The following is a 24,270-nucleotide window of genomic DNA, read 5'->3' as shown; positions in this document are numbered from 1 at the left end:
TTCACTCCCACTTTTTTTCTGGCCTCGCATCATGAAAGACGACACCTGCAGCAGATTGGTTGAACTCTGTTTCGATCCCGACTTCGAGGTTAACCTAGCTTTTGTCTCCCCTGCGCCTATGGCTCCCGTGTAGCACTCCTACTTCATGTCTGTTCTTTGTTTGCCCCCAGTTTAACTTCAGTGCTTTGATCGTTTTTGAATCCTTATCTTCTGTGCGTTCCCGTTTGGACAATCACCATTTCTGAGCTTGTCAAGTCATATTTATTTTGTTTTGCGTTTGTGTTTATCCCTGTGTTTTCCCTATTCCCCTGGCTTTGACTGTTCCAAATAAACCACCATCTTCCAAACATATATACGTCGCTGAGAGTAAAAGTCCCTGACATATATAGCATCTACACAGGATTTCAAGTCAATGGGATAATTTAATTAAATGCATTTAATCATTGACCTTATTCTGTTTGTCATTCAGTGGAATAATTTGTGAATGCGTTGAATTTAGATGACCAAATTTTATGTATTACTTCAACATCATTACTATAACTAATGTTTTAAAGAAAGCTAAGTGTAGTCATGTAGGACCCCAAATTATTTTGTAAATATTCATATGGCTCTTGGTAGAACAAAGACTCCCCATCCCTGCTCTAGATTATCAGTTTTAAAGTGTAGCTTTATAGCAGATCAGAAAATTCCACAGTAGTGAAAAGCAAATGGATGTCAATGATAATTTGGCTGAAGCAATCACAAATGAAAATGAATCTTGTGATTCATCATACGCATTATACTAATAGGTTTCTTCATTCATTTTTGTCCATGATAAACAGCTGATGAATTCCTGAGGAGAATTATAGATAAGCATAAAGCCAGTCTGAAGATGAGGTTTGAGAACATATCTGAAGGCATCATCAAACCAGGAGCTGAGACACTCCTCAATAAGATCTACACAGAGCTCTACATCACAGAGGGAGAGAGTGAAGGGGTGAATAAGGAACATGAGGTTTGTCAGGTGGAGTCATCATCCCGAGCACAAACAACAGAAGACACACCAATCAACTGCAATGACATCTTCAAGCCCTTACCTGGACAGGAGAAACACATCAGAACTGTGATGACCAAAGGTGTTGCTGGCATTGGAAAAACAGTCTTGGTGCAGAAGTTCATTCTGAATTGGATAGGTGGGGTAGCCAATCAGAACGTAGATTTCATATTTCCCCTTCCTTTCCGTGAGCTGAATTTGGTCAGGGGTGATCAGTATAGTCTTCACAAGCTCCTGCTTGACTTCCATCCTGAGCTGAAGGATGGTGAAGAATACAAAGACTGTCAGGTTGTGTTCATCTTTGATGGTTTGGATGAGAGTCGACTACCACTGAATTTCCAACAGAACATGATATCTGATTTAAAACAAAGGGCTTCAGTGGATGTTCTGATGGCAAGCCTCATTCAGGGAACTCTGCTTCCCTCTGCACTCATCTGGATAACCTCAAGACCAGCAGCAGCCACTCAAATTCCTGCTCAGTGCATCGATCGGGTGACAGAAGTACAAGGGTTCAATGACCCACAAAAGGAAGAGTACTTCAGGAAGAGAATCAGTGATGAGAGAAAGGCCAACAGAATCATCTTACACATTAAGTCATCTAGGAGTCTCCACATCATGTGCCACATTCCAGTCTTCTGTTGGATTGCAGCCACTGTACTTCAGCAGATGCTGGACAAGACGAAAGACATTCCAAAAACTCTGACTGAGATGTTCATACATTTCTTACTCATCCAGACCAGAAGGAACGATCAGAAGTATCAGAGTGGAACTGAGACAGATGAAAAGAAACTTCTAAAATCTCAGAAAGAGATTTTACTGAAGCTCGGAGAGCTGGCTTTCAAGAATCTAGAGGATGGCAATCTGATGTTTTATGAGGAAGATCTGAGAAAGTGTGGTATTGATGTCAGTGAAGCCTCAGTGTACTCTGGAATGTGCACTGAAATCTTCAAGGAAGAATCTGTGTTTCACCAGAGGAAAGTCTACTGCTTTGTGCACCTGAGCATCCAGGAGTTTCTTGCAGCTGTGTTTGTGTTTCACTCTTATGTGACTGAGAACCTTGAGGCTCTGAAATCCCTCCTCAGTGAAGAACACAAACCCAGTCATTTTTCATCATCTCTTAAATCAGTGCTGGGCTTACAATCTCAAGATCATCTACATGTGTTACTTAAGAGTGCAGTGGATGAGGCTTTGAAGAGCAGGAATGGACACCTGGATCTTTTCCTTCGATTCCTTATGGGCATCTCTCTGGAGAGCAATCAGAGACTTTTGAAAGGTCTACTGAACCACAAACACAGCACCTCAAAGAGCATCAAGGGAATATGTCAATACATTAAGAAGCTCAACAGGGAAGATCTCTCTCCTGAACGATGCATCAATCTTTTCCATTGCTTATCTGAAATGAATGATCATTCCATGCACAAAGACATAAAAAAATATCTGGAGTCACCAAAGAACATCAAACACAAATTATCTCCTGCTAGCTGTTCAGCACTGGCCCACATGCTTCTGATGTCTGAAGAGGTGCTGGATGAGTTTGACCTGAAGAAATACAACACATCAGATGAGGGACGCAGGAGACTGCTCCCTGCTGTGAGATGCTACAGAAGGGCACGGTGAGTTTCTGATGGAGACGGATAAACTTCTTATGAGTAACCAACTTATTTTTTTCATTGTTATTCTTGACAATATGTAAACTTGCGTTGATAAGATTATGTCCATTCCACTACAGGACTGTGCATGACTAATTCATAGTTTTGATGACATTTTTGTCTAGTGCTGAAGTACAGTATGAAACATCTAAAGATACCAGCAGATGCAGGTGTCAGGGTCATGAGATAGGAGAGTAATATTCAATTTTCTGCAGCACTTTGGTTGATAACTTGGCATAAGTTGACACTTTCCATTATTACATTTTAATGTAGCCTAAGTTTGACATTTACGGGGTGGTTAGGTCTGCCCTTTGATAACAGTAGAGTTAAAGGTTTCACACATAGAGTGGTCACTGATCTGGACTGAAATGTGGATTACTTGGATTGATCTACTTATGTGATTATGTTCAAATGATCCACTATCTCTCAGATAGGCCTACTGTAAAAGAGTATGTAGGTGTAAGTATCTGATGAATTGTGTCGATGTGATGGTTCAGACAGTTTATACAGTATGAGAAATATATTCCATAATTCATTATATGCCAATATTTTTTCAAGGTGAAGGCACAACAATTTTCAGTGTATTGACAATAAGTATAGAGCATACAACATTTTTATGTAACCTCTGTTACGTCCAATCCCAGTCTTCTATCTGAATACAGATACAGAGACATTTTTCTGTTTTCTGTTTTGTGGTTTGAACAGATACAGATACAGATGCAGATGATGCAGCTCTTCATGTAACAGTATATATCATTAATGTCTTGGTACATTTAGAATTGCTTATTTAAAACCTAGGGGTAAGTAGTGTGAACTGAGACCTGAAGAGGAATGAGAGTTGTGTGTTGCCCTTTTTTACAGGCTGTTGTGGACATTACAATTAGAGAATTGTGAGGACTGTGGCAATATAGGGGTAGACCATGTGTGTATCAGAGGTTCCGCTAGAAAAAAAAATTGCCATGTAAAATGAAGCAGTGCATTTAGACATCTACGGGAAAACTTTTTCTGCCTCCACTCTTTCATTATATTGATTTCTCAGGACACCCAGATTCTTCCAGAGTCATATTTTATGTTTTGTTTTTCTGTTTTGCAGACTTGCTGAATGCAATCTCACAGATAAGTCCTGTGGAACTGTGGCTACTGTTTTACAGTCACCAAACTCCCTGACAGAGCTGGACCTGTGTAACAATGACCTGGGAGATTCTGGAGTTCAGGTTCTCTCTAAAGGACTGTTTAGTCCCCACTGCAAACTGCAGATATTAAGGTTGGTGTTATACATGTCTTTATTGTCATGAATTTCCTGATTGGATATGTAGCCCTTAACTTATCTTATCTAATATGGCAGACTTTAACAGACTTTAGCAATATCTCTTTTGTCTGTTTTCCTTCACGTAAGATTCTAACTCAATTTCCACCTGTTAATTCCGTCTCTCATCTCTTTTAGAGATTCCGTTGTTTTTTCCCATCCCTCCAATTCTTCAAATGGAGGATGATATATAAATAGGAAATTATGTATTTTAAGTTTAGATTTAATTACATTTAAAAACATCACATAAATATGATTAGAATGACATAGGAAATAAAAAATATTTAAGCATTACAATTTAGCTTAGAAAAGCCATGACAATGAGTAACTGTTCACACCACATTTTCTTGGAAAAGTACCAGTGAACACCCTACCCTGCCTACATCACTGTGCTGAGGTGTGAACTTCTTTTGGATTGAGGGAACTGTGAGGACTGTGGCAATATAGGGGTAATCCCTGTTTGTGTGTCAGTATCCCATTACCATCATGTATAAATGTAGCAGTGCATTTAGATCTCTAAGGGGAAACTCAGCACCACTTCTACAGGATTGTTTGTTGCCTCCAACCTTTCATAAGAGGGAACTGTGAGGACTGTGGCAATATAGGGGAGGACCATGTTTGTGTATTAGTATGCTATTACAGGACACCTTCAGAAAGGCATTGCTTTTTTATAATTCCAGAGTAATATTTTGACTTTTGTCACTATGTTTTACAGACTTGCTGAATGCAAACTCACAGATAAGTCCTTTGGAATTGTGGCTACTGTTCTACAGTCACCAAACTCCCTGACAGAGCTGGACCTGTGTAACAATGACCTGGGAGATTCTGGATTTAAGCTTCTCTCTAACGGACTGTCTAGTCCCCACTGTAAACTGCAGACATTAAGGTTGGTGTTATACATGTCTTTATTGTCATGAATTTCCTGTTTAGTTATGTAGCCCTTAACAATGACTTATATTGTTATATTATCAGAGTGATAACCTGATTTTGCTAATGTGGCAGACTTTAACAGTATCTCATTTCTTTTTTCCTTACCATGAAATTCTAACTGAATTTCCAACTCTTAATTTCATGTCTCTCATCCCTCTTAGATGTTTTTTTCCCATCTCTCCAACTCTTCAAATTGACGATGATAGATGAATGCGAAATTATGTATTTTAAGTTCAGATTAAATTTAATTAAAAAAAAACATCACATAGATATGATTAGAATGATATAGGGAAAAAACATTATAATTAAGCTTAGAAAAAACATGACAATATCACATTGGAGTAACTGTTCACACCACATTTTCTTGTAAAAGTACCAGTGAACACCCTACCCTACCAAAATCGCTGTACTCAGGTGTGAACTCCTATTTTCTGTAGGTCAAATCTGTGCCACTTAAATAACTAATTCTTCTCACTGATTAAATGTCAAATTGTGAATAAATGCTTGTCACAGTCCTGGCAAGTGAAATAAACATATTGATCAGACCGAACCTCCCAGTATTTCAGCCAATCAACATAATGCTTCAGGAGCATGGAAAAGAGGAATGTAATATTATTGGATTTTGAACTCAACTATCAACAACCTTTCTCCAGAATTTTGGACTCTTCCCTAAATTTTCACTAGAGAAAGTGAATTAATGGGTTTATTTAGGCTTTCAGACATTACAAATGTTGTAATTAATCAGAAGCTCTTCATGTAATGGTATATGTAATTTATATCATGTTAAAATTAGAAGTTCATTTTTAAAACCTAAGGGAATTGGTGTAGAAAAACTAAAGTAGTGTGCACATGAATTCATGAACTGAGACCTGCAGAGCAATTTGATTTGTGTGTCACCCCTTTTTTACAAGCTGCTGTGGACATTAATATGAGGAAACTGTGAGGATTGTGGCAATATAGGGGTAAACCCAGTTTGTGTATTAGTATGTCATTACTGTTGTGTAAAATGTAGCACAACTCAACTGGAATGTTTTCCCTCCACCCTTTCATTAAGTAACGGATCGTATATATAGTTGCATGAAACTTACTGCTGGTGAAATTACTCTTTTATTTTCTTCCTTTGCGTAGAGGTACATTCAATAAACTATCACAAACTATCACCAGCGTAAGAGCTTTATCCTCATACGGGTCCATTAAACCATTACACTTTTGAAATGTATGCATGTGCATCCGCCCATAACAAAATCCGTAGCCATGCTGACAAGTTCACATTAACACAACCAAATCTGCGATACCTGCGATTTCAGAGTAATGTCTTGTCCTTTGTCACTCTGTTTTGCAGACTTGCTGAATGCAAACTTACAGATAAGTCCTCTGGAATTGTGGCTACTGTTCTACAGTCACCAAACACCCTGATAGAGCTGGACCTGTGTAACAATGACCTGGGAGATTCTGGAATTCAGCTTATCTCTAACGGACTGTCTAGCCACCACTGCAAACTGCAAATATTAAGGTTCGTGTATACATGTCTTTATTGTCATGCATTCCCTGATTAGTTATGTAGCCATTAACTTTGATTTATACTGTTATTTAAGCATGGTGATTTCACTTATGTGGCAGACTTTAACAGCATCTCTTTCTGTGTGCTTTCCTTCACATACGATTCTAATTCAATTTCCACTAGTTCATTCTGTGTCCGTCATTTCCTGTCATGACCTACACTTTTTTCCCATCCCTTCAACTCCTAAAATGTATGATGATAGATTTGTGGGAAATTACATATTTTAAGTTCAAAAGAAATTAAAATAATTACATTTGAAAAGAAACTCTTTCATATGTACGACAGTGACGTTTACAATAACCATGACAACATAACAGTGGAATAACTGTTCATATCACATGTCCTTGTGAAAGTCCCAGTGAACACCCTACCCTGCCTACATCACTGAATTGAGGTGTGAACGTACATTTTCTTTAGACAAGTAAATTCTATGCCACATAAATATCACCGTTTTCTTACTGATTAAATGCTTAATCCCATTGTCAAATTCAGCTAATTGCTCATCATGGTCCTCTGGTGGTCTGTTCTTCTCAACAATGACATCTGACTAGAATTGTGGACTCTTTTTTTAGGGTTATCATCCTTGCTCTCCAGAGTAAGTTATTAAAGTATGTATGAAGTATGAAAACAACCAAACGTGGACTCATTTGCTGATGGTCATTAGCATCTGCTGCCTAAATCAGAGACTGAAATGTGCAAGATTTTAGCTCTATGCTCCTTATAAAGTGCTATTTAAAAATGTTTTTGTTTCGAATGGTATATATTCGAAAAGTAATTGAAGAAGATTCAAGGTTCCTTGGGTGTTATTTTTACGTCTCAAGGACAACATCTTTAAACGCGACAAGACCACGCTGACCTCCGAAAGAAGTGAGTTGTGCTGCTGTGGTGTAGACCAGAGAGAATCCTCAAATGGAGAGATAGTGTGAGAAGTAGCGTTTCCTCTATAAAGAAGGGCTGGGCGAATAATCGAACTTCAAATATAGCCCACAAACGGTGATGAAGGGCATTATTTCAAATTATTTTACATTCTCAGCCATGCTTAAAGAACACAGGCTAATTGCTATATGATAAATTATAGGTCTACATCTATGGTTACTTAAGGTGTGTGTGATGCGAGTGAGGAGGTTATATGGAGTGAGGGACAGGTGCGTGGGATCAGGTGAGTGCCAGGAGTGTGGGATCAGTACTGATTGTGAATGTGCTGCTGGGAGTGAATGTGACTGAAGCTGTAGCAGAGGTGTCTGGGTTTAGAGTCAAGAACAGGGGGTGTGGTCGGAGGTGAGTTCAGTGCAGACGTGATATTAACCTTCATGATTTATAGCAGAACTGGTGCATTAGTTTTAGCTCAGTGTTCCTACAACACTGGCAACTAATTGTATGATAGCGCTTTAAGTATTACCGGCACCTGTGTTTTTTGCCTGGAAGAGGGATGTAGGCCTAATGAGATAAAGGGGAATCACCTAAGTGTAGGTTTTTATCAGCCAGAAGTGTTATTATAGTGTTAATAGTGCAAAAGAAAAACATCATTGCACCCCACAGCATTTTTCATTTAAACTGATCTTTTAAAAACAGCATGTTAAGGAGAAGCTTTAGTTATTTTACACAAACTCTGAATTGAAAAGGGGCTTGTAGGCGACTTTATGTGTAAGTCTTTGTAAATTACAGACAAGACTTATATAAATAGAAAGTCTATGGAACCATTCTACAGCGGTTCAACTCTTCTATAGCAGAGAATTCTCCAATAACAAATCCTGCTTGTTAATGATAATATACAGGGAACATAATTACTGTAATCGGTAACCAAATAACCTACTCCAACTACTACTAATACAATTAAAAATATTCTATTGAATACAATTACTGAGGGTTCAGAATTGCAGGCTCATGTCCATGCACACAATCACACTCCTTCTGAAAAACATCATAGGGGAAAGACGGATTGAGTAATATGATAAATAAGTGTGATCTCAATGTTGACAAAAATAATCGTGATTATGGTTTCTACCATAATAAAGTAAACATACTATATTGTCCAGCATGGAGAGAAGAAGAGAGTAGAGGTGTTACCCCTATCATATGATTCATAGATGTGGGAGATTCTGGAGCTCAGTCACCACTGCAAACTGCAGATAGTGAGGTTGGTGTTGGACATTTCTTATAGTCATGCATTTTTCTGATTATTTATAAGAACCATGCCAGCATAACAGTAGAGCACAAACTGTTCATCACATTTTCTTTTACAAGTGAGCATAGAGACACCCTCTAAGAGTGTTGCTCAGAGAATGGTCTAGTTGACAGTAAGAAGGTGCTGGTATTTAAACCAGTCAATCGGAGGGGAAGTTGAGTGGTTACAGTACCTCTTGGGGAAGGAGTTCAAATGCATACAGCAGAACCTGAATCCTTACTAAATCCATTTGAATGCTAATGAACATGATGTCCATTTTTGAGACAGAGGGCAGAGAACACAAACAGGGACATGGGTTACAGATTAAGATAATACGCAACAATGAAAGTCACTTCAGTTCATCTGTGACACAACAGGAAAATAGCAATATTCAATTCTATCATATTATGTCAGTTGAATAATTACTTTGGTTTTCATATTTGTGACTGAAGCGTACAATAATGGGCCACAATTCACTTCAAAACAACAACATATGAATGGCAAATGTGTCCTGACTCACTCTAATCCAATTTTGAATACAAAATGAATTTGTATATTTAAAAAGCTATATACACAAATGTTCATGATACATTAGGTTAATTGTTTTAAAGAATGTCCTATCATCTCAAGGCCCGTTTAAAGTTTACTGAGGCCCCCTTTTGGGCCCTGGCCCCTGTTGAGAACCACTATTTTAAAGGCACCAGAGCATTTCCTTTGAAAACATCAGTCCTAGTTAAAAGTGGTTCTATAATTCATTCATATTTCAATGATGTGTTTTATTATTTTTGATACATGTTGTTTTTCAGTAATGACTGCCTTTAAAGGCACTGTACAATGAAGTAATTTAGGTACTGAAGAGGTATTATGCTGATAGGGAGCTTTTTCAATTTATCTTGGAGAATGAAGTAGTTTGTATTATTTCACTGGATATCTCCATCTCTGTCTCCATTTTACACCTGTCCTTGAATAGTTTTTAGATTATATCACATTTTTACAACAATATCTCTCTCTCTCTCTCTCTCTCTCTCTCTCTCTCTCTCTCTTAGGCTATCTGATTGTCTCATCTCAGAAAAGGGTTGTATTTGTCTGGATTCAGCTCTGTCTTCAAACCCCTCCCATCTAAAAGAGCTGGATCTGAGCTACAATCATCCCAGAGAATCAGGACTGAAGCTGTTATCTGTTAGACTGGAGGATCCTGTCTGTAAACTGGAGAAGCTTAAGTAAGCCTTTATAATCAGTTTCTTTATACCTAGTGTAGTGATGTATATAAATAGCTACTTTATCAACTTTGATGTAGGTCACTTCTTTGATGTAGCGTCCAATATTGCAAATATGATTTTAAATTGTCCCTCTTGCAAAGTCGTCCAGAGGGATGATGCAAGAATTAGAGGTCAGGCAGGGAAGGTGGCAGGCAGGTAAGTGGACTCCAAAGGAATCCAGAAGTCCAAATAAATCAAAAGTAGTTATATGATAGCTAAGCGATTAGCATGAGGACTATATTTCCTCATGGAAAAATATAGAAGAAGAATTAATAGCACCTAGATTAAAAGACTTCCCTCTCACAAGCGTGAATATAAAGAGATGTACTTTACATTATGGTCAAATTTTGACATGTATTCAAGTGTTCAGGGCAGCAGAAAAATCCAGAAACTTCAAAAACATATGGTGTAAATCATTCCCATAATGGAATAATAGTCACCTTTTGTCTGGGGGAATACCTTTAATTAACAAACATTGGGTGTCTAAGGGCATCAACACACTGCAAGACATAAATGGGGCTGATACAATACTTAATTTTCAAGAGTTGATATCTCAATACAATATTGATAAACATTCTCTTTTATTTTATTTTAGAATAAGATGGGCCTGTCGGGCCTACAGGGTTCCTTGGGGGTCTGAGTTAAAGGAGCATCCCATTTTTAAGCTGGATACAACTAGGGATGGGAATCGAGAACCGGTTCCTTTTAAGAACCGGTTCCCAGTGGACCGATTCCTTGGAATCGTTAGCCAAAGTCCTTTTCGATTCCGCTATCGACATTAAAAATAATAAATAATAAAAAAAAATATAAATTTTGAATTTTTTTTTCGATTCCGATATAGATACTTAAAAAAATATTTAATTTTAATTTGTTTTTATTCCGGTATCATGTAAGTGCCGTTTAGGTATGTCACGTGCACGCAGCTTTGTTTTGTTTTAGACTGCAGCCAACATGGTGTGGTTATAGAGGTGTGGTTATAGTTCACGCAAAAATATGACCATAGGGCCACTTGCAATGCTTGCAAAACGTCTCTTTCGTCAAAGGGGGGAAAAACTACCATTACGCTATGTTATAAAATGCAGTTTTCTGAATTTGTTTGTTGATATTCTATTTCTCACTGTTAAAATACACCTACCATTACAATTATAGATCACACATTTCTTTGCAAGTGGCCAAACTTGTGAAATCGGCAGGGGTTCAAATACTTACTTTCCCCACTGTATATACATTTGAAAATCTGCCATAGGACATATGTAACGCCAAGAATAAGACATCTGATGGGATTTGCCCCAAACCCATATTGCTCTTTTTGCCCTCATGGAACCCATGGCTCCTTTTTACATGTAATGTGGGAGTGTCCAGAGGTATCTAGATTGCGGAGAAAGGTGATTGTTATGGACGTAACAGGAGTGTATATCTGTATCTATATAACATGTTTTTCTGATGTGTTTGGTTGTTTGCTTTTTTCTCATTCATTTTATATTTCAATACCAAAGACAAAGGGATTAGCCAATGAATTGGCATTGGTAAACGTAAAGACTAGTTCAAATTAGGTAAGAAATAGGCAAAATAGGCAAAATAGGCGTAACAAATATATTTACTATTCTTCCTGATTCCTTTGTTCCTTTGTCCTTGTTTCTTTGGTGTCAAAGGTCAAGGTCCATCTTTACCTGACTGCCCTCCTTCACATAATCAAACTAAAACCACCAGGGCAAAATACTACAACAGCATAAAATGCAACAAAATATGTACCAGTGCCTATATTCCTACAGCCATTCATTTTAATTACTGATTCATCAGATATACCATTTCTCTTACAGTAATACATATTCATATTTCCTTAAATTATCATTCAGTTCAAGAACTCAAAAATGGATCCTTCATCTAGAAACTATGAACTATTCAAATATTAGATGTGTGACTGTGTGTTTCTGTTACAGAACTGACCATGCTTCTGTCAGCAGAGCACGACCACGTTTGCTGAGATGTAAGTCTTAATGGTTAATTCAGTAACTGTATTTGGGATCATTCACAGACATCTGTTCTGTGTGTTCAGTCTGTAGTCTGTCTTCACTGAGTGTTATGCCTGTTGTAGCTGTAAGCACTGTATATGCACATGCACTGTATTAGACAGATCAGCTGGTGTATGGAACCTTTCACATTTGGACACTTTTTAGAACTGTACTTTTACTTCACTGCATTTGCCATAATGCAATCTATACTGTCAAGTTATCTGGTAAAATTTGTGTCCGTTCTGCCCAAACTTGAAAAAGGTCTTGGCCAACCACGGGATGTGTGACACAACTCAGAGAGCAGATTCTTTAGTCTTTTTTAATGTATGTTATGGTTAGATTGCCAGAACTGATGTTAGTCCAGTGAATCCAGGGAAAGCCAGCATATCAAAGTACGTTTTCAGTACTTCATAATTACGTTATCAGTACTCTATAATCCTTACCAATGAGCTCAACCACCCTTTGCTTTAAAATGAGACCAAGGTCAAACCAGTAAAAGCCCTGCGGGGGACAGTATGCATCTGAATGCGTAAATTGGGAAAGCATACTGTAGATAATTTGATGTAAATAGATATTCTATTGGGGTGCTGTGTTTGGAATGTAGTATGCGTGTTCCTTATCGCAGTTCACTGCGATATAACACAATGGTACATGACGTCAAGTCATGGCTACAAATCGAAGCATTTATCTATTCACGCCTGAAAGGCCGCGAGATCTGTCAGCGCGCGCTCCTGGCCCCGCCTTCCAGGAGCTCTATAATATCATTACGCGCCCTCAGATCTTCCTCGGAAAGAAACTGAGCAAGACAATCAATCCAAGGTAACACTGTACACGCCAACCTTGTTATATCTGGTTCCTGCTTAAGGAACCGAGGTTACGTAAGTAACCGAGACGTTCCTTATCGCAGTTCACTGCGATATAACACAATGGGACCCTAAACATTCCCGCGTGATAATACAGTGGCAGCCAATTACACACACCAGCTCTACTGACGCCTTTGCCCTCATAGAGGTTCATACGGCCGCTGGCGGTGAACATATTAACAGGGCAACCTTTGTCATAGGCGGCAAGGATCGCGATCCTGCGCCTGTAGGAAACCACCCTGGAGTGTTTCATGTGCAACAAACATGTAGACACCGATGAACACACTTATCATATACATCGTTCTCAGGTCAGGAGATTCAGAGATCGCTCGCCTGCAGAACACCATGAATTTAACAGGGCCACCTTTATCATAGGCGACAGGGATCCGTGATCCTGCGCCCGTAAGAAAAACCCTGGGATGTTTCATGTGCAACATAACATGTAGACACTAATGAACACACTTATCATATCTATCGTTCTCAGGCCAAGGGATTCAGAGATCGCTTGCCCGCAGAACGCTATGAAGAAAACTAGGTTCAGCCACATCTAACATATATAATCTAATGAAAGTGTGGCGAGAACTCCAGCTTGCAGCTTTGCAAATATATTCTACTGAGACGCCCTTTAGTAAGGCCCAGGAAGACGAGACCCCCCTTCTCCGGGGGATCTAAAGACAAGCTCTTATAAGACAACACGATAGCCTCTACTATCCAACGGGAGAGGCTCGGTTTTGATAGAGGTCTGCCTTTTGCGCGTGCACCGAAGCACACGAATAGCTGATCTGACTGTCTGAAAGCTCTAGTGCGCTCTGCGTAACAGCGGAGAGCGCGCACTGGACAGAGTTCATTCAAACGTTCCTCCTCTGCTGACGCAAAAGGAGGAGGCGAGAAAACTGCTAATTCAATCACCTGATTGCGGAATGGGGTTACCACCACTTTAGGTGTGTAAGCAGCATTAGGTCGCATAACCACTCTGTCACCAGCGATCGAGAACTGAAGGCACGATGGACTGACTGACAGGGCTTGCATGTCACCAACGCGTTTTGCTGACGTTAACGCCAGCAGCAGCGCGGTCTTTAAAGAGACAAACTTTATGTCCACTGTCTCCAGGGGCTCGAACGGAGGCCCTGTGAGAGCACGTAACACCACTAGCAGATCCCAAGAGGGTATGAGGTGTCTCTCTGGCACCCTGAGCCGTCTCACCCCCGCCATAAAGCGTGACGCTAGCGGGTGACTGCCAGGAGAACTGCCATTAATGCCTGCGTGGCAGGCTGAAATGGCAGCCATGTACACTTTGAGAGTAGAAGCCGCCTTCCCCTCATCAAACAACTGCTGTAGGAATTCGAGAATAACGCCCAGCGCGCAGTTAACAGGGTCGTGCTGACGCGCAGCACACCACTGCTCAAAACTGCGCCACTTCAGCGTATACAGAGCCCGTGTTGATACAGCTCGGGCACTCTGTATTGTAGCCACCACCGCGTCCGACAAGCCTGACGCTATGAGCCTGCACCTTTCAGGTGCCAGGCTCTGAGACGCCACCACTCCGGATGGGGGTGCCACACTGTCCTGTGCGCCTGCGTTAGGAGGTCTCTCCGTAGAGGCAGCTCCCAAGGCTGCTGCACTGACATATTGACCAGATCTGCCACCCACGGCTGGTTGGGCCAGTGGGGGGCTATCAATATCAATTCCCTGCCCTCGTCCGCAATCCTGCACAGCACCTGCTGGAGGAGCGGGATCGGGGGAAAAGCATATAGGGGTAGGGCTGGCCACTGGTGGCCCAGCGCGTCTATGCCTAGTGGGGGATCGTCGCCCCCTAGCGAGAACCAGAGCGGGCAGCAGGTGTTCTGCCTGTTCGCGAACAGGTCCACCTGCGCTTTGAAAAAACGCACCCAGATCTGACCTATCACTTGTGGGTGAAGGCACCAGTCTGCTGCTCAAGGATCGCCCCTCGATAACAGGTCCGCACCGTAGTTGAGGTGGCCTGGTATATGAACTGCCCTGAGGGACAGGACGTGCCTCGCTGCCCACAGGAGCAGGCGAGTCGCCCAATGGTGCAATGACGGGGAGCGCACTCCGCCCTGGCGATTTATATACGCCAAGGTCGCAGTGTTGTCCGTCCTCACTAGTACATGCTGACCACTCAGCCTGGGCAGAAAGTGTTGTAGAGCTAGGACTACTGTTCGCAGCTCTAACACATTTATGTGAGACGCGGCTTCTGTCACAGACCAGAGACCGTTCACGCCTCTCCCTTCGCAGACAGCTCCCCAGCCTTTGGTGGAAGCGTCTGTGGTCACCACCACGCGACGCGACACTATGCCCATAGTGCCTGACGCGGTGAGAAACCAGGGGGTTCTCCAGATCGCTAGGGCTTTCCTGCATCTGGAGGACACCACTACTCTGCGATGCCTGTCTGTGACTGCGTTGAGCTTCATAGACAGGTACCATATTTGGAATGGCCGCATACGCAACATCCCCAACGGGAGCGCTATAGCGGCCGACGCCATCATTCCTAACAGGCGTTGGCAGCGCAGCGACGAGACTGACTGTCCCCGTCGGAACTGGCGCACGCATGTTTTGATGGCACTTATCCGTTCTTGAGACAGCCTGACCTCCATGGAGGTGGAGTCTAAGATCATACCCAGAAAATGCGTAACTTGCCTGGGGCAGAGAACGCTTTTTTCTCTGTTTACAACAAAACCCAGTCGATACAGGTGTGCCACCACTAGATGGCCATCCTGCACTGCCGCAGCTTTTGAATGGGAAGCAATTAACCAGTCGTCCAAGTAATTGTAAACGCGTAAGCCGCGTAGACGTAATGGGGCGATAGCTGCCTCTACGCACTTTGTGAATACCCTCGGCGCTAGGGACAGGCCGAATGGGAGTGCGTTGAATTGGTACGCTATTCCTCCGAACGCAAACCTCAGATATTTCCGATGTCTGTGGTGGATCGGAATGTGGAAATAAGTCTATCGTGATAAACCAATCGTTTGGCCTTATAAACTGCACAAGCCTGCGTGGGGTCAACATTCTGAACCGTAGCGGCATGAGTGCTTTGTTTAACACACATAGATCTAATATAGGCCATTAATTCCCATCTCTTTTGGGTACGAGGAAGTAACGGCTGTAGAAGACTGCATTCCTTTCCTTGAGAGGAACTCTGCTTATGGCCTTTTTTCTGAGCAGGGAGATTATTTCTTCCCGTAGGAAGTGAGACTGTTCTCGCTGTATCACAGACTGTATTACTCTGCTGAAAGGCGGAGGGGAACGGGCGAATTGCAGCACGTAACCCTTTGAGACCGTCTTTAGCACCCATGGTGACACTGCGCATGCGCGCCAACTTTCTGCACAACCAGGGAGGTTGTGCTCTGAGTTGAATTTGTCGGGGACTAACCCGCTCATGGTCAATGAGTCTCAGCCTAGATCTACACCCACTCCGCCTAGGGAGGGGGACGAGATCTGGGGCTGCCCCCTCATGTTTTCGAAAACAATTTGGGGGTGCGATTGCACTGTGTGCATCGCGGGGGGAGTTGCACAAGCATGCCTGGGCACTGCGCCATCTGGGACAGGAGTTAGGACATATGATTGTGGTGCTTGTGAAAACCTGCTTACCGTGCTGGACATGATTTCCACATGTGAGCGACGGGCTGATTTCTTTGGAGGCGGTGTGGGCTCCACCGCTCCCCCCTGTGTGACGAGTGGCTGACTGTCACGGTCAGGGAGCCTGATGTCTCCCTCTGCCTCGCCCGCGGCGAGCGGAGTGCTGCCGCGGAGCCTGGGCTGCGCCCTGGGCAGGGCGCGCAGCTGGTTGTTGTGCTGCAGGCTGCGCTGGAGGGCGGAAGGGATGTCTCTGCCAGCCTCGCCCGGTGGATACCTTTGCTGGAGGCGCTGGCGAGCGGATCCCGCTTCTCTTCCGGCCCGGTGCGGGTGTGGTGTGTCCTGAGGAGGACGTCTCACCCTGCCACTAGAGCGAGGCATCCAAGCCTGGAATACCTCTCTGCTCTTCTTCTGTTCTTCGAACTTGGCAGCCATCGTGACCACTGCCTCCCCGAAGGTGCCCTGGACAGAGACCGGGGCGTCGAGGAGTGGTGCTTTTTCTCTGTCTGACAGCTTAGCCAGTGATAGCCACAGAGACCTCTGGGTAGCCACCGCGGCACCCATCACCCTCGCCAGTGCCTGTGCCGTGCACCGAGTTAGTCTGAGCGACAGATCCGTCGCGCGACGGAGTTCTGCCACAGACGGGTGATCTTCCCCCAGCGACAAGGCAAGCTCAGTCAGGAGCTTTGCCTGGTAGCGCTGTAGCAATGCAGCCGTATTGGTCGTGCAGGCAGCCTGCCCTGCAGCCAAGTAGGACTTCTCCGCCAGCTGAGCCTGGTGTCTGCCCACCCGCGTGGGCAGGAGAGGCTTCTGGCCGAGACGCATCATGGGGGAGGCGGGCGAGAGGTAGCCCGCTACTGCATCCTCCACCTGAGGAAAGGAGAGGTAGCCCCTCTCCTTAGCCATGTGGAGCTGCATGTAGGGCGCGAACCCCGGCACCAGGGCTCGGCCCGAGTAGGGTATCGCCCATGTCGCCTGCAGTTCCTCGTGCACCTCCTCAAAGAAGGGGATGCTGGAGGGAACTGACGTGGCGGGGCCAACATAGAACTCCCCGTCCAGCAGCGAGGACCGCACACTGGAATGAATTTCGTAGCGCCCTGAGCTAGTGAGGGTTAAGGAACCCGATAACTCACCAACCCGTAGAGAGCGAAAAGCACACAAAACTCTTTTGACTGTGGTAGAGCGTTTGAGATATACTCAGAGATGTTCACTCCGTCTTGCGAAGTTTCAAAAGAGGAAGATCTGAGGGCGCGTAATGATATTATAGAGCTCCTGGAAGGCGGGGCCAGGAGCGCGCGCTGACAGATCTCGCGGCCTTTCAGGCGTGAATAGATAAATGCTTCGATTCGTAGCCATGACTTGATGTCATGTACCATTGTGTTATATCTGGTTCCTGCTTAAGGAACCGAGGTTACGTAAGTAACCGAGATTTTTTTGTGTGTATGTGTGAGGGACCGGACAGTCACCCCACGTTCTTTTTGGGATGTGGCGACTGGACTGGGTGAAGATGTGAGGACATACAGTGCAGGAGATGGTGGTTGTCATAAAAATTAGGGCTGTGAAATGATAAAATGTTTTAATCAAATTAATCACAGGTTTTTGTGGATTAATCATGATTAATCACATATTACCGATTTTCTCGGTATATTTTTGTGAGAACAAAAAGATTTATGACAAAAGACGGATATATACATTTAACATAAAAAACAATGGTGCTGCAACTCAGCAGTTCTTTAGCAGTTCTCTTTGCTATTCCATATGGAACATTAATATAATCTTCATCCTAAACAGAATTTGGGCTTCTTAGCCATTGTATGGTTTATAAAAAAAAATGTCTTTTCTTTTTAAATCAAACAGAAATTATTTGGGCTTCTTAGCCATTGTTTTTATAGGATGGTTGAACATTTTTCTCTTTTTTGTCAAACAACCATTAACCACACCATGACACAATATAATGCCTCTAAATGCCCTTTTACAGTAGTCTAGTTAGTCTATTAGTGGTTGTTTTGTCTTCAATTGCCCAGTTGCTTGCAACAGTTTGGAACTGTTGTGCACATGCCTCTGCAAAGTGGCGCTCTTCTGTTTTCATGCACGTTAGTGTAAACGACTTTAACTTCCATTCGTCGGTGATTAGATGTGCAGTTACACCCAGGTAGTTATCGTTACTCACAGAAGTCCAGCGATCCCCTGTCAGCGCCTGATGTTTCGTAGCAGCCAAGTCATTTTCCTTTTTTTTCTTTTCAGCTTCATACAGCTCGTGGATTTTTGTCATTATTGTGCGTCTTTGTGGTGTTTTGATGCTTGAGTCCCCCGTTGCCACTCGCAAAACTTCGGTGAACCCCTCGTCCTTAACAATATTAATCGGTCTACAGCTTTTTGCAATCCATTTGGCAACTGTGCTAGTCAACTTGTCACAGGCAGACTTAATGAGGGGTCTACATTGTTCAGTGAGGGTGGTTTGGCACATTCCACTTTAACTCCCCTCGCCGACCAACGAAATCATTGCGTTGAGGTGGTACTTAAGGCTGGTATTGCTATGGTGAAACGATAACGTCTTCCCGCAGTGTGCATATCACTTTGGTTTTATTGAATGTTCCATCTTTGTTTTTTTGAAACACGAACTTCCCATTACAGCGGCGACTAATGCAGATTGGGCGGAATTGTGCGTATATTGGAAGCTCATTTTGCGCATGCGTTAAATGCATAAAAAAAATTTACTAATTAATCCTGTAATTTAGTCATAACGCGTTAACGCGTTATTTTTCACAGCTCTAATAAAAATATATATATTTATTTACTCGGGGCTATAAACCCCAACACAGTGCCCACAAAATAAACAAACAAAAACATTCAGGCCGTAGCCCCCCGGAACTCAAGTGCGTGGCACCCTGGGCACCTGCTTGGCCGATTAGGCCCAAATACTGGCACCCCCTCAAGGCCCAAGCCAGGCCCCAACTAGGCCCAGGCACTAAGCCCGAAGCTAAGTACTTCGCTAGCCACACAGAAAATAAACACATGAACTAAACACATTGACTAGGCACAGTTAACAAGACACAGAAACTACACATGAAAACAAAGACAAGGTACAAAAACAGTATCCATACATCTAGATACAAAACCAACTTCACCTCACCTCAAGTGGTTTCTTTGTTCAAACCTTTCCCGGCCTCTCATGCCTGTCTCGCCTCTCATGCCTGTCTCTCCTCACAAGGCTCTCCCTCATGAACATGAGGCACCCTTTACACTTTGGGCTTAATTAGTCCACTTAGCTCTCTTGGCGCCAACTACAGTCGTGGGGGAAGCCCGGACCCATTGTGGTGGGGGAGTCAGTCTTAAAGGGCAACAGCCCTTTTCCTGCCACAGTGAGAAGGGAGGAAATTCACCTTCTCACAGTGTGTGTGTGTGTGTGTGTGATTGTGTGTATTGGTGTATTGCGTTTGAAATGTGTAGTAGTGTGTGTGTTTGTGTGTATGTGTTTGTTTGTATTGGTGTGCTGTGTTAGGAATGTAAATTAATGTGTGTATGTGTGTGTGTATTGGTGTGCTGTGTTTGTAATATATTGTGTGTGTGTGTGTGTGTGTTGGTGTGCTGTGTTTGGAAAATGTGGTTGTATTTTTTTGTGTGTTTGTATTTGTTTGCTTTCTTGTAGTGGTGTGAGTGTGTGTGTGTGTGTGTGTGTGTGTGTGTGTGTGTATTGATGTGCTGTGTTTGTAATGTAGTGTGTGTGTGTGTGTATTGGTGCATTGTGTTTGGAATCAGTAGAAGTGTTTGTGTGTGTGTGTGTGTGTGTGTGTGTGTGTGTGTGTGTGTGTGTGTGTGTGTGTGTGTGTGATTGTGTGTATTAGAGTATTGTGTTTGGAAATTGTAGTAGTGTGTGTGTGTGATTGTGTGTATTGGTGTATTGTGTTTGTAATGTGTCCTAGTCACGGTTTAGTTATTTGCTAGATTTGTTTGAAAATTATGCGTGTGTGTGTGTGTGTGTGTGTGTGTGTGCGTGTGTGTGTGCGTGTGTGTGTGTGTGTGTGTGTGTGTGTTAGTCAGCAGCAGCCGTGACTCCTGATATTCTGATGATGATGTTCTCTCCTCTCTTCTCTCCATTTGTCTGCAGATGCCTGTGAGCTCACACTGGACCCAAACACAGCACACATACTACTCTCTCTCTCTGAGGGGAACAAAAAAGTGACAGGTGTGGAGGAGGACCAGCCGTATCCTGACCACCCAGAGAGATTTAACTGGTGGGATCAGGTGTTGTGTAGAGAGGGTCTGTCTGGACGCTGCTACTGGGAGGCTGAGTGGAGTGGGCGTGGGGCTGATATATCTGTGGTGTATAAAAGCATCAACAGGAAAGGAGAGAATGATGACTGCCGGCTGGGACATAATGACAAGTCCTGGAGTCTGTTCTGCTCTCTTAAAAATTACTCTGCCAGACACAATAATGAACACACAGACACGTCTGCCGCCTCCTCCCGCTCCAGGAGAGTAGGAGTGTACCTGGACTGGCCAGTAGGCACTCTGTCCTTCTACAGCGTCTCCTCTGACACACTCCTCCACCTGCACACGTTCCACTCCACATTCACTGAGCCCCTCTATCCTGGGTTTGGGGTTTATCAGGACTCCTCAGTGTCCCTGTGCCAGATCACATGACCTCCTCATGCTGCAGGAACACAGGAGTCACCCACGATGCTATTAAAATAGTGATATGCGTATTCTGTTTATACACCACTGCTTTGATGATACTATGCAAATGGTGATATGACATCTTTGTATATTTTGTCAATTTTCTAAATTGAATATGTGGGCTAAAAGAATTGTGCAGCAACCATATGATCTATTCTGCTTAAGGTTAAGTTATTTGCTGCATTTGTCAAAAAACTAGTCTGGGGTCTGGGTGTGTGTGTGTGTGTGTGTGTGTGTGTGTGTGTGTGTGTGTGTGTGTGTGTGTGTGTGTGTGTGTGTTGCATAGTTATTGTGTAATGTGTGTATTTGTGTATTAGGCATAGTTATTGTGTAATGTGTGTGTTAGGCATTGTTATTGTATATATTGTTTATAGTTATTGTGTATATTGTGTATTGTGTGTATGTGTGTGTTGGGCATAGTTATTGTGTATATTGTACTTCACCACATGACATACTGAACTGATTTAACTTGGCTGGCGTGTGTAGAAGCAGATGGGTGCACACATGTTGTGGTGAGATGGTGAGAAGAAAGCTTTGTCTTCTCCAGCATCCTCAGATGTGTGAGGCCTGTTATATTTTTGTATTTAGGGACATCTCTCTCAAGCTATTGTAGTCCATGTGCATATCCAGCTGTTAGATTAAGTTATATTATAAATCTGTTTGTTTCTTTTCTTTCTCTTTGTTTTTGCACATGGATACTCTAAACCTCCTGGTGGTGGGTGAATAAATTGCAAGTCACTGAATTTTGTCTCCATGCTACCTTTTTGTGCCTAAAGACCCTCAACATTTAACCCTTTGACAGTGTGTGTGTGTGTGTGTGTGTTTGTGTGTGTGTGTGAGGCACAGTTATAGTGTAATGTGTGTCTGTTATGCATAATTATTGTGTAATGTATGTGTGTGTGTGTGTGTGTGTGTGTATGTGTGTGTGTGTGTGTGTGTGTGTGTGTGTGTGAGAGAGAGGCATAGCTATTGTGTAATGTGTGTGTGGTTCCTGCTTTCTGTGTATCTGTTGTTCTGCATATGCAGACTGGTGAAAATGAAGAGAAGTAAGACAGAACCTCACAGCAGTGAAGAGTGATGTTCCGGACACAATGAAGAGTCAAGTAAATCACATGATGTTCTGCACACTGGACAATGAAAATACACTGGGCTTTTTTCCTGAAATAAAATGTCTAAATTATTACTAAAATATAACATGGGAGTGGCTTTATGTATGATTTTGTTTCCTTTTGCCTTTTTAGTTAATACTTTGTTTGTGTTCTCCTGTGTTTATGTTAAGTATCCAGAGTTAGACTCGGTGTAGTTTGGTTCAGTCCTAGTCTAGTCTCCTTCTGAGTGTTTTCCCAATAGTCTGTTGGTCCGCCCTGTTTGTGTTGATTCCCCTGTTCCCCCGGCTGTATTATACTCTGTTAATAAACGCTAATAAACTCTGTTTACACACACACACACACACTAACACACACACACACACACAAACACACACACTCACACACACACACAGACACTGTTCAAGATGCTTGAGGGGTACGGAAAGAAGCAGAAAGAGTATGAGAAAGAAAGAGAGATAAAGGGAGAGAGAAAGAGAGATGAGGGAAAGAGAGAAAAAAGAGAGAGATAAAAGATGGAGGGAGAGAGAGAAAGAGACATAGAGGGAGAGAGTATGTAGCCAACTACCACTGTGTTCATGAAGTCTCTTCTCCTGAAGACCATGAAACACACACACACACACAGACACACACACGTACATACACATACATACACACACACTCACACACAGACATTGAGTGTGTGTCTGGCGCGTGAGATGTCACTGTGGTCCACTGGTAGATAAAGGTATTAACAACACCAAGGTCACGGGTCAGGGAACTCAGCTCACATACTAATCAACATGTACATTGGCACTGTAGTGTGATTTGTGTTGGATAACAGCATCCGCTAAATGAACTCAGCTCACATTTACATTTAGCAGACGCTTTTATCCAAAGCGACTTACATATGTGCGACTTACAATGTATACACATTTTACATTTTTTTTACATTTACACTGATGGCACACTGCACATCAGGGGTTCAGTGTCTTGTTCAAGGACACTTCGACAGGGAATCGAACTAGCAACCTTCTGATTACTAAACGACTTCTCTACCACTGTACCACTGTCGCACTGTCACATACTAATCAACATGTACATTGGCACTGTAGTGTGATTTGTGTTGGATAACAGCATCCGCTAAATTAACTCATCTCACGTACTAATCAACATGTACATTGGCACTGTGCTGTGAGTTGTGTTGGATAACAGCATCTCCTACATGAGTAGATGAACAGAGTATCAGCAGCAACAACTCTTCCTCTCTCTGTCTGAGTGGGAGGGGTTAATGAGGGGGCATCTTTGTCCCTACACTCCCCCTCCCTCTGCAGCCACTGCTGCTGATACTCCTGGTATGGGGGCATGTAGTGGCTACTGATAGTATATAAATAAACTTATACTGCCTTTCCTTAAATGGGTCTGCAATCACATGTTGCGAACAGACTGCAGATCACAGCAACCACTGATGTGTCCCAGTCCAATCTCACCTTGAAGACTGAGAGAAAAGAACGAGCTTCACTTAGGAGAGACAAAAGCTGCCAACAGGTAAACAAAGAGATCTTGAGGCTGTATCTGTTAATGGATTACTATTGTGGGAGAAACAGGGTCTAGTAGATTGATATAAATAAAGACTTACATGCACATGTATATGTTTTCACAAACATCTTTCAATAAAAACACAACTGAATTGAAGAAAATAAAGAGGGGAAGAAATACCAAATCAGTTTTATTTTCCTTGATTCTATAGAATTTTGTCTTCACAATGGAGAGAGATAAAACATCGAGAACAGTTGTTTTGCCTTGATACCAGGAGCAAGTCCAATCTGTTCTCTAGGGAGCGTCTGAGCTTCAAGTAAATAGATTTCAGAAAAACAAGTGAGTAAAACTCAAAACAAACTGTAAGTTATTTTATTAATTATATTGTAGCGTGATATGGGGTAGAATGTTCGTTTTTGGGTTGCAAAGAGATTAATCGCGTGGCTGTGGCCGGCAACAGCAGAACATAAATTCGGTGTTAACCATGGGCAGAAATGGATATGAAGTGGAGACAGGACAAAGTGCTACACTATGAAAATATATTAAATGATTATTATGTCATCTAGCATTTTCTTGAATGGGGTTGTCGGGGTTGCGG

At 42.6% G+C, this 24,270-nt stretch overlaps 1 protein-coding gene across 1 annotated transcript; it reads left to right on the top strand.

Moving 5' to 3' along the window:
• The first annotated feature begins 850 nt into the window (after nt 1–850).
• Nucleotides 851–22,383, top strand: LOC105894087 (NACHT, LRR and PYD domains-containing protein 3-like). Its single transcript, XM_042703498.1, has 8 exons — nt 851–2,646; nt 3,776–3,946; nt 4,704–4,874; nt 6,261–6,431; nt 19,874–19,877; nt 20,488–20,999; nt 22,075–22,094; nt 22,328–22,383. Exons 1-8 carry the CDS (start codon nt 872–874, stop codon nt 22,381–22,383), a joined length of 2,880 nt encoding a protein of 959 aa, XP_042559432.1. The 5' UTR covers nt 851–871.
• Nucleotides 22,384–24,270: the final 1,887 nt, after the last annotated feature.

The sequence above is a fragment of the Clupea harengus genome, chromosome 24, assembly GCF_900700415.2.
Source record: "Clupea harengus chromosome 24, Ch_v2.0.2, whole genome shotgun sequence".
Taxonomy (NCBI): domain Eukaryota; kingdom Metazoa; phylum Chordata; class Actinopteri; order Clupeiformes; family Clupeidae; genus Clupea; species Clupea harengus.
Note: the sequence above shows the minus strand (reverse complement) of the source record. Positions and strands in the feature narration are given on the sequence as shown.

Excerpts from the sequence above, each read along its gene's own strand:
- LOC105894087 (XM_042703498.1), top strand. The coding sequence starts at position 872 with ATGAGGTTTGAGAACATATCTGAAGGCATCATCAAACCAGGAGCTGAG. Across the intron at positions 3,947-4,703 it reads TGCAAACTGCAGATATTAAG|ACTTGCTGAATGCAAACTCA; the intron begins GTTGGTGTTATA and ends TATGTTTTACAG. Across the intron at positions 21,000-22,074 it reads CAGGACTCCTCAGTGTCCCT|ACTGGTGAAAATGAAGAGAA; the intron begins GTGCCAGATCAC and ends CTGCATATGCAG.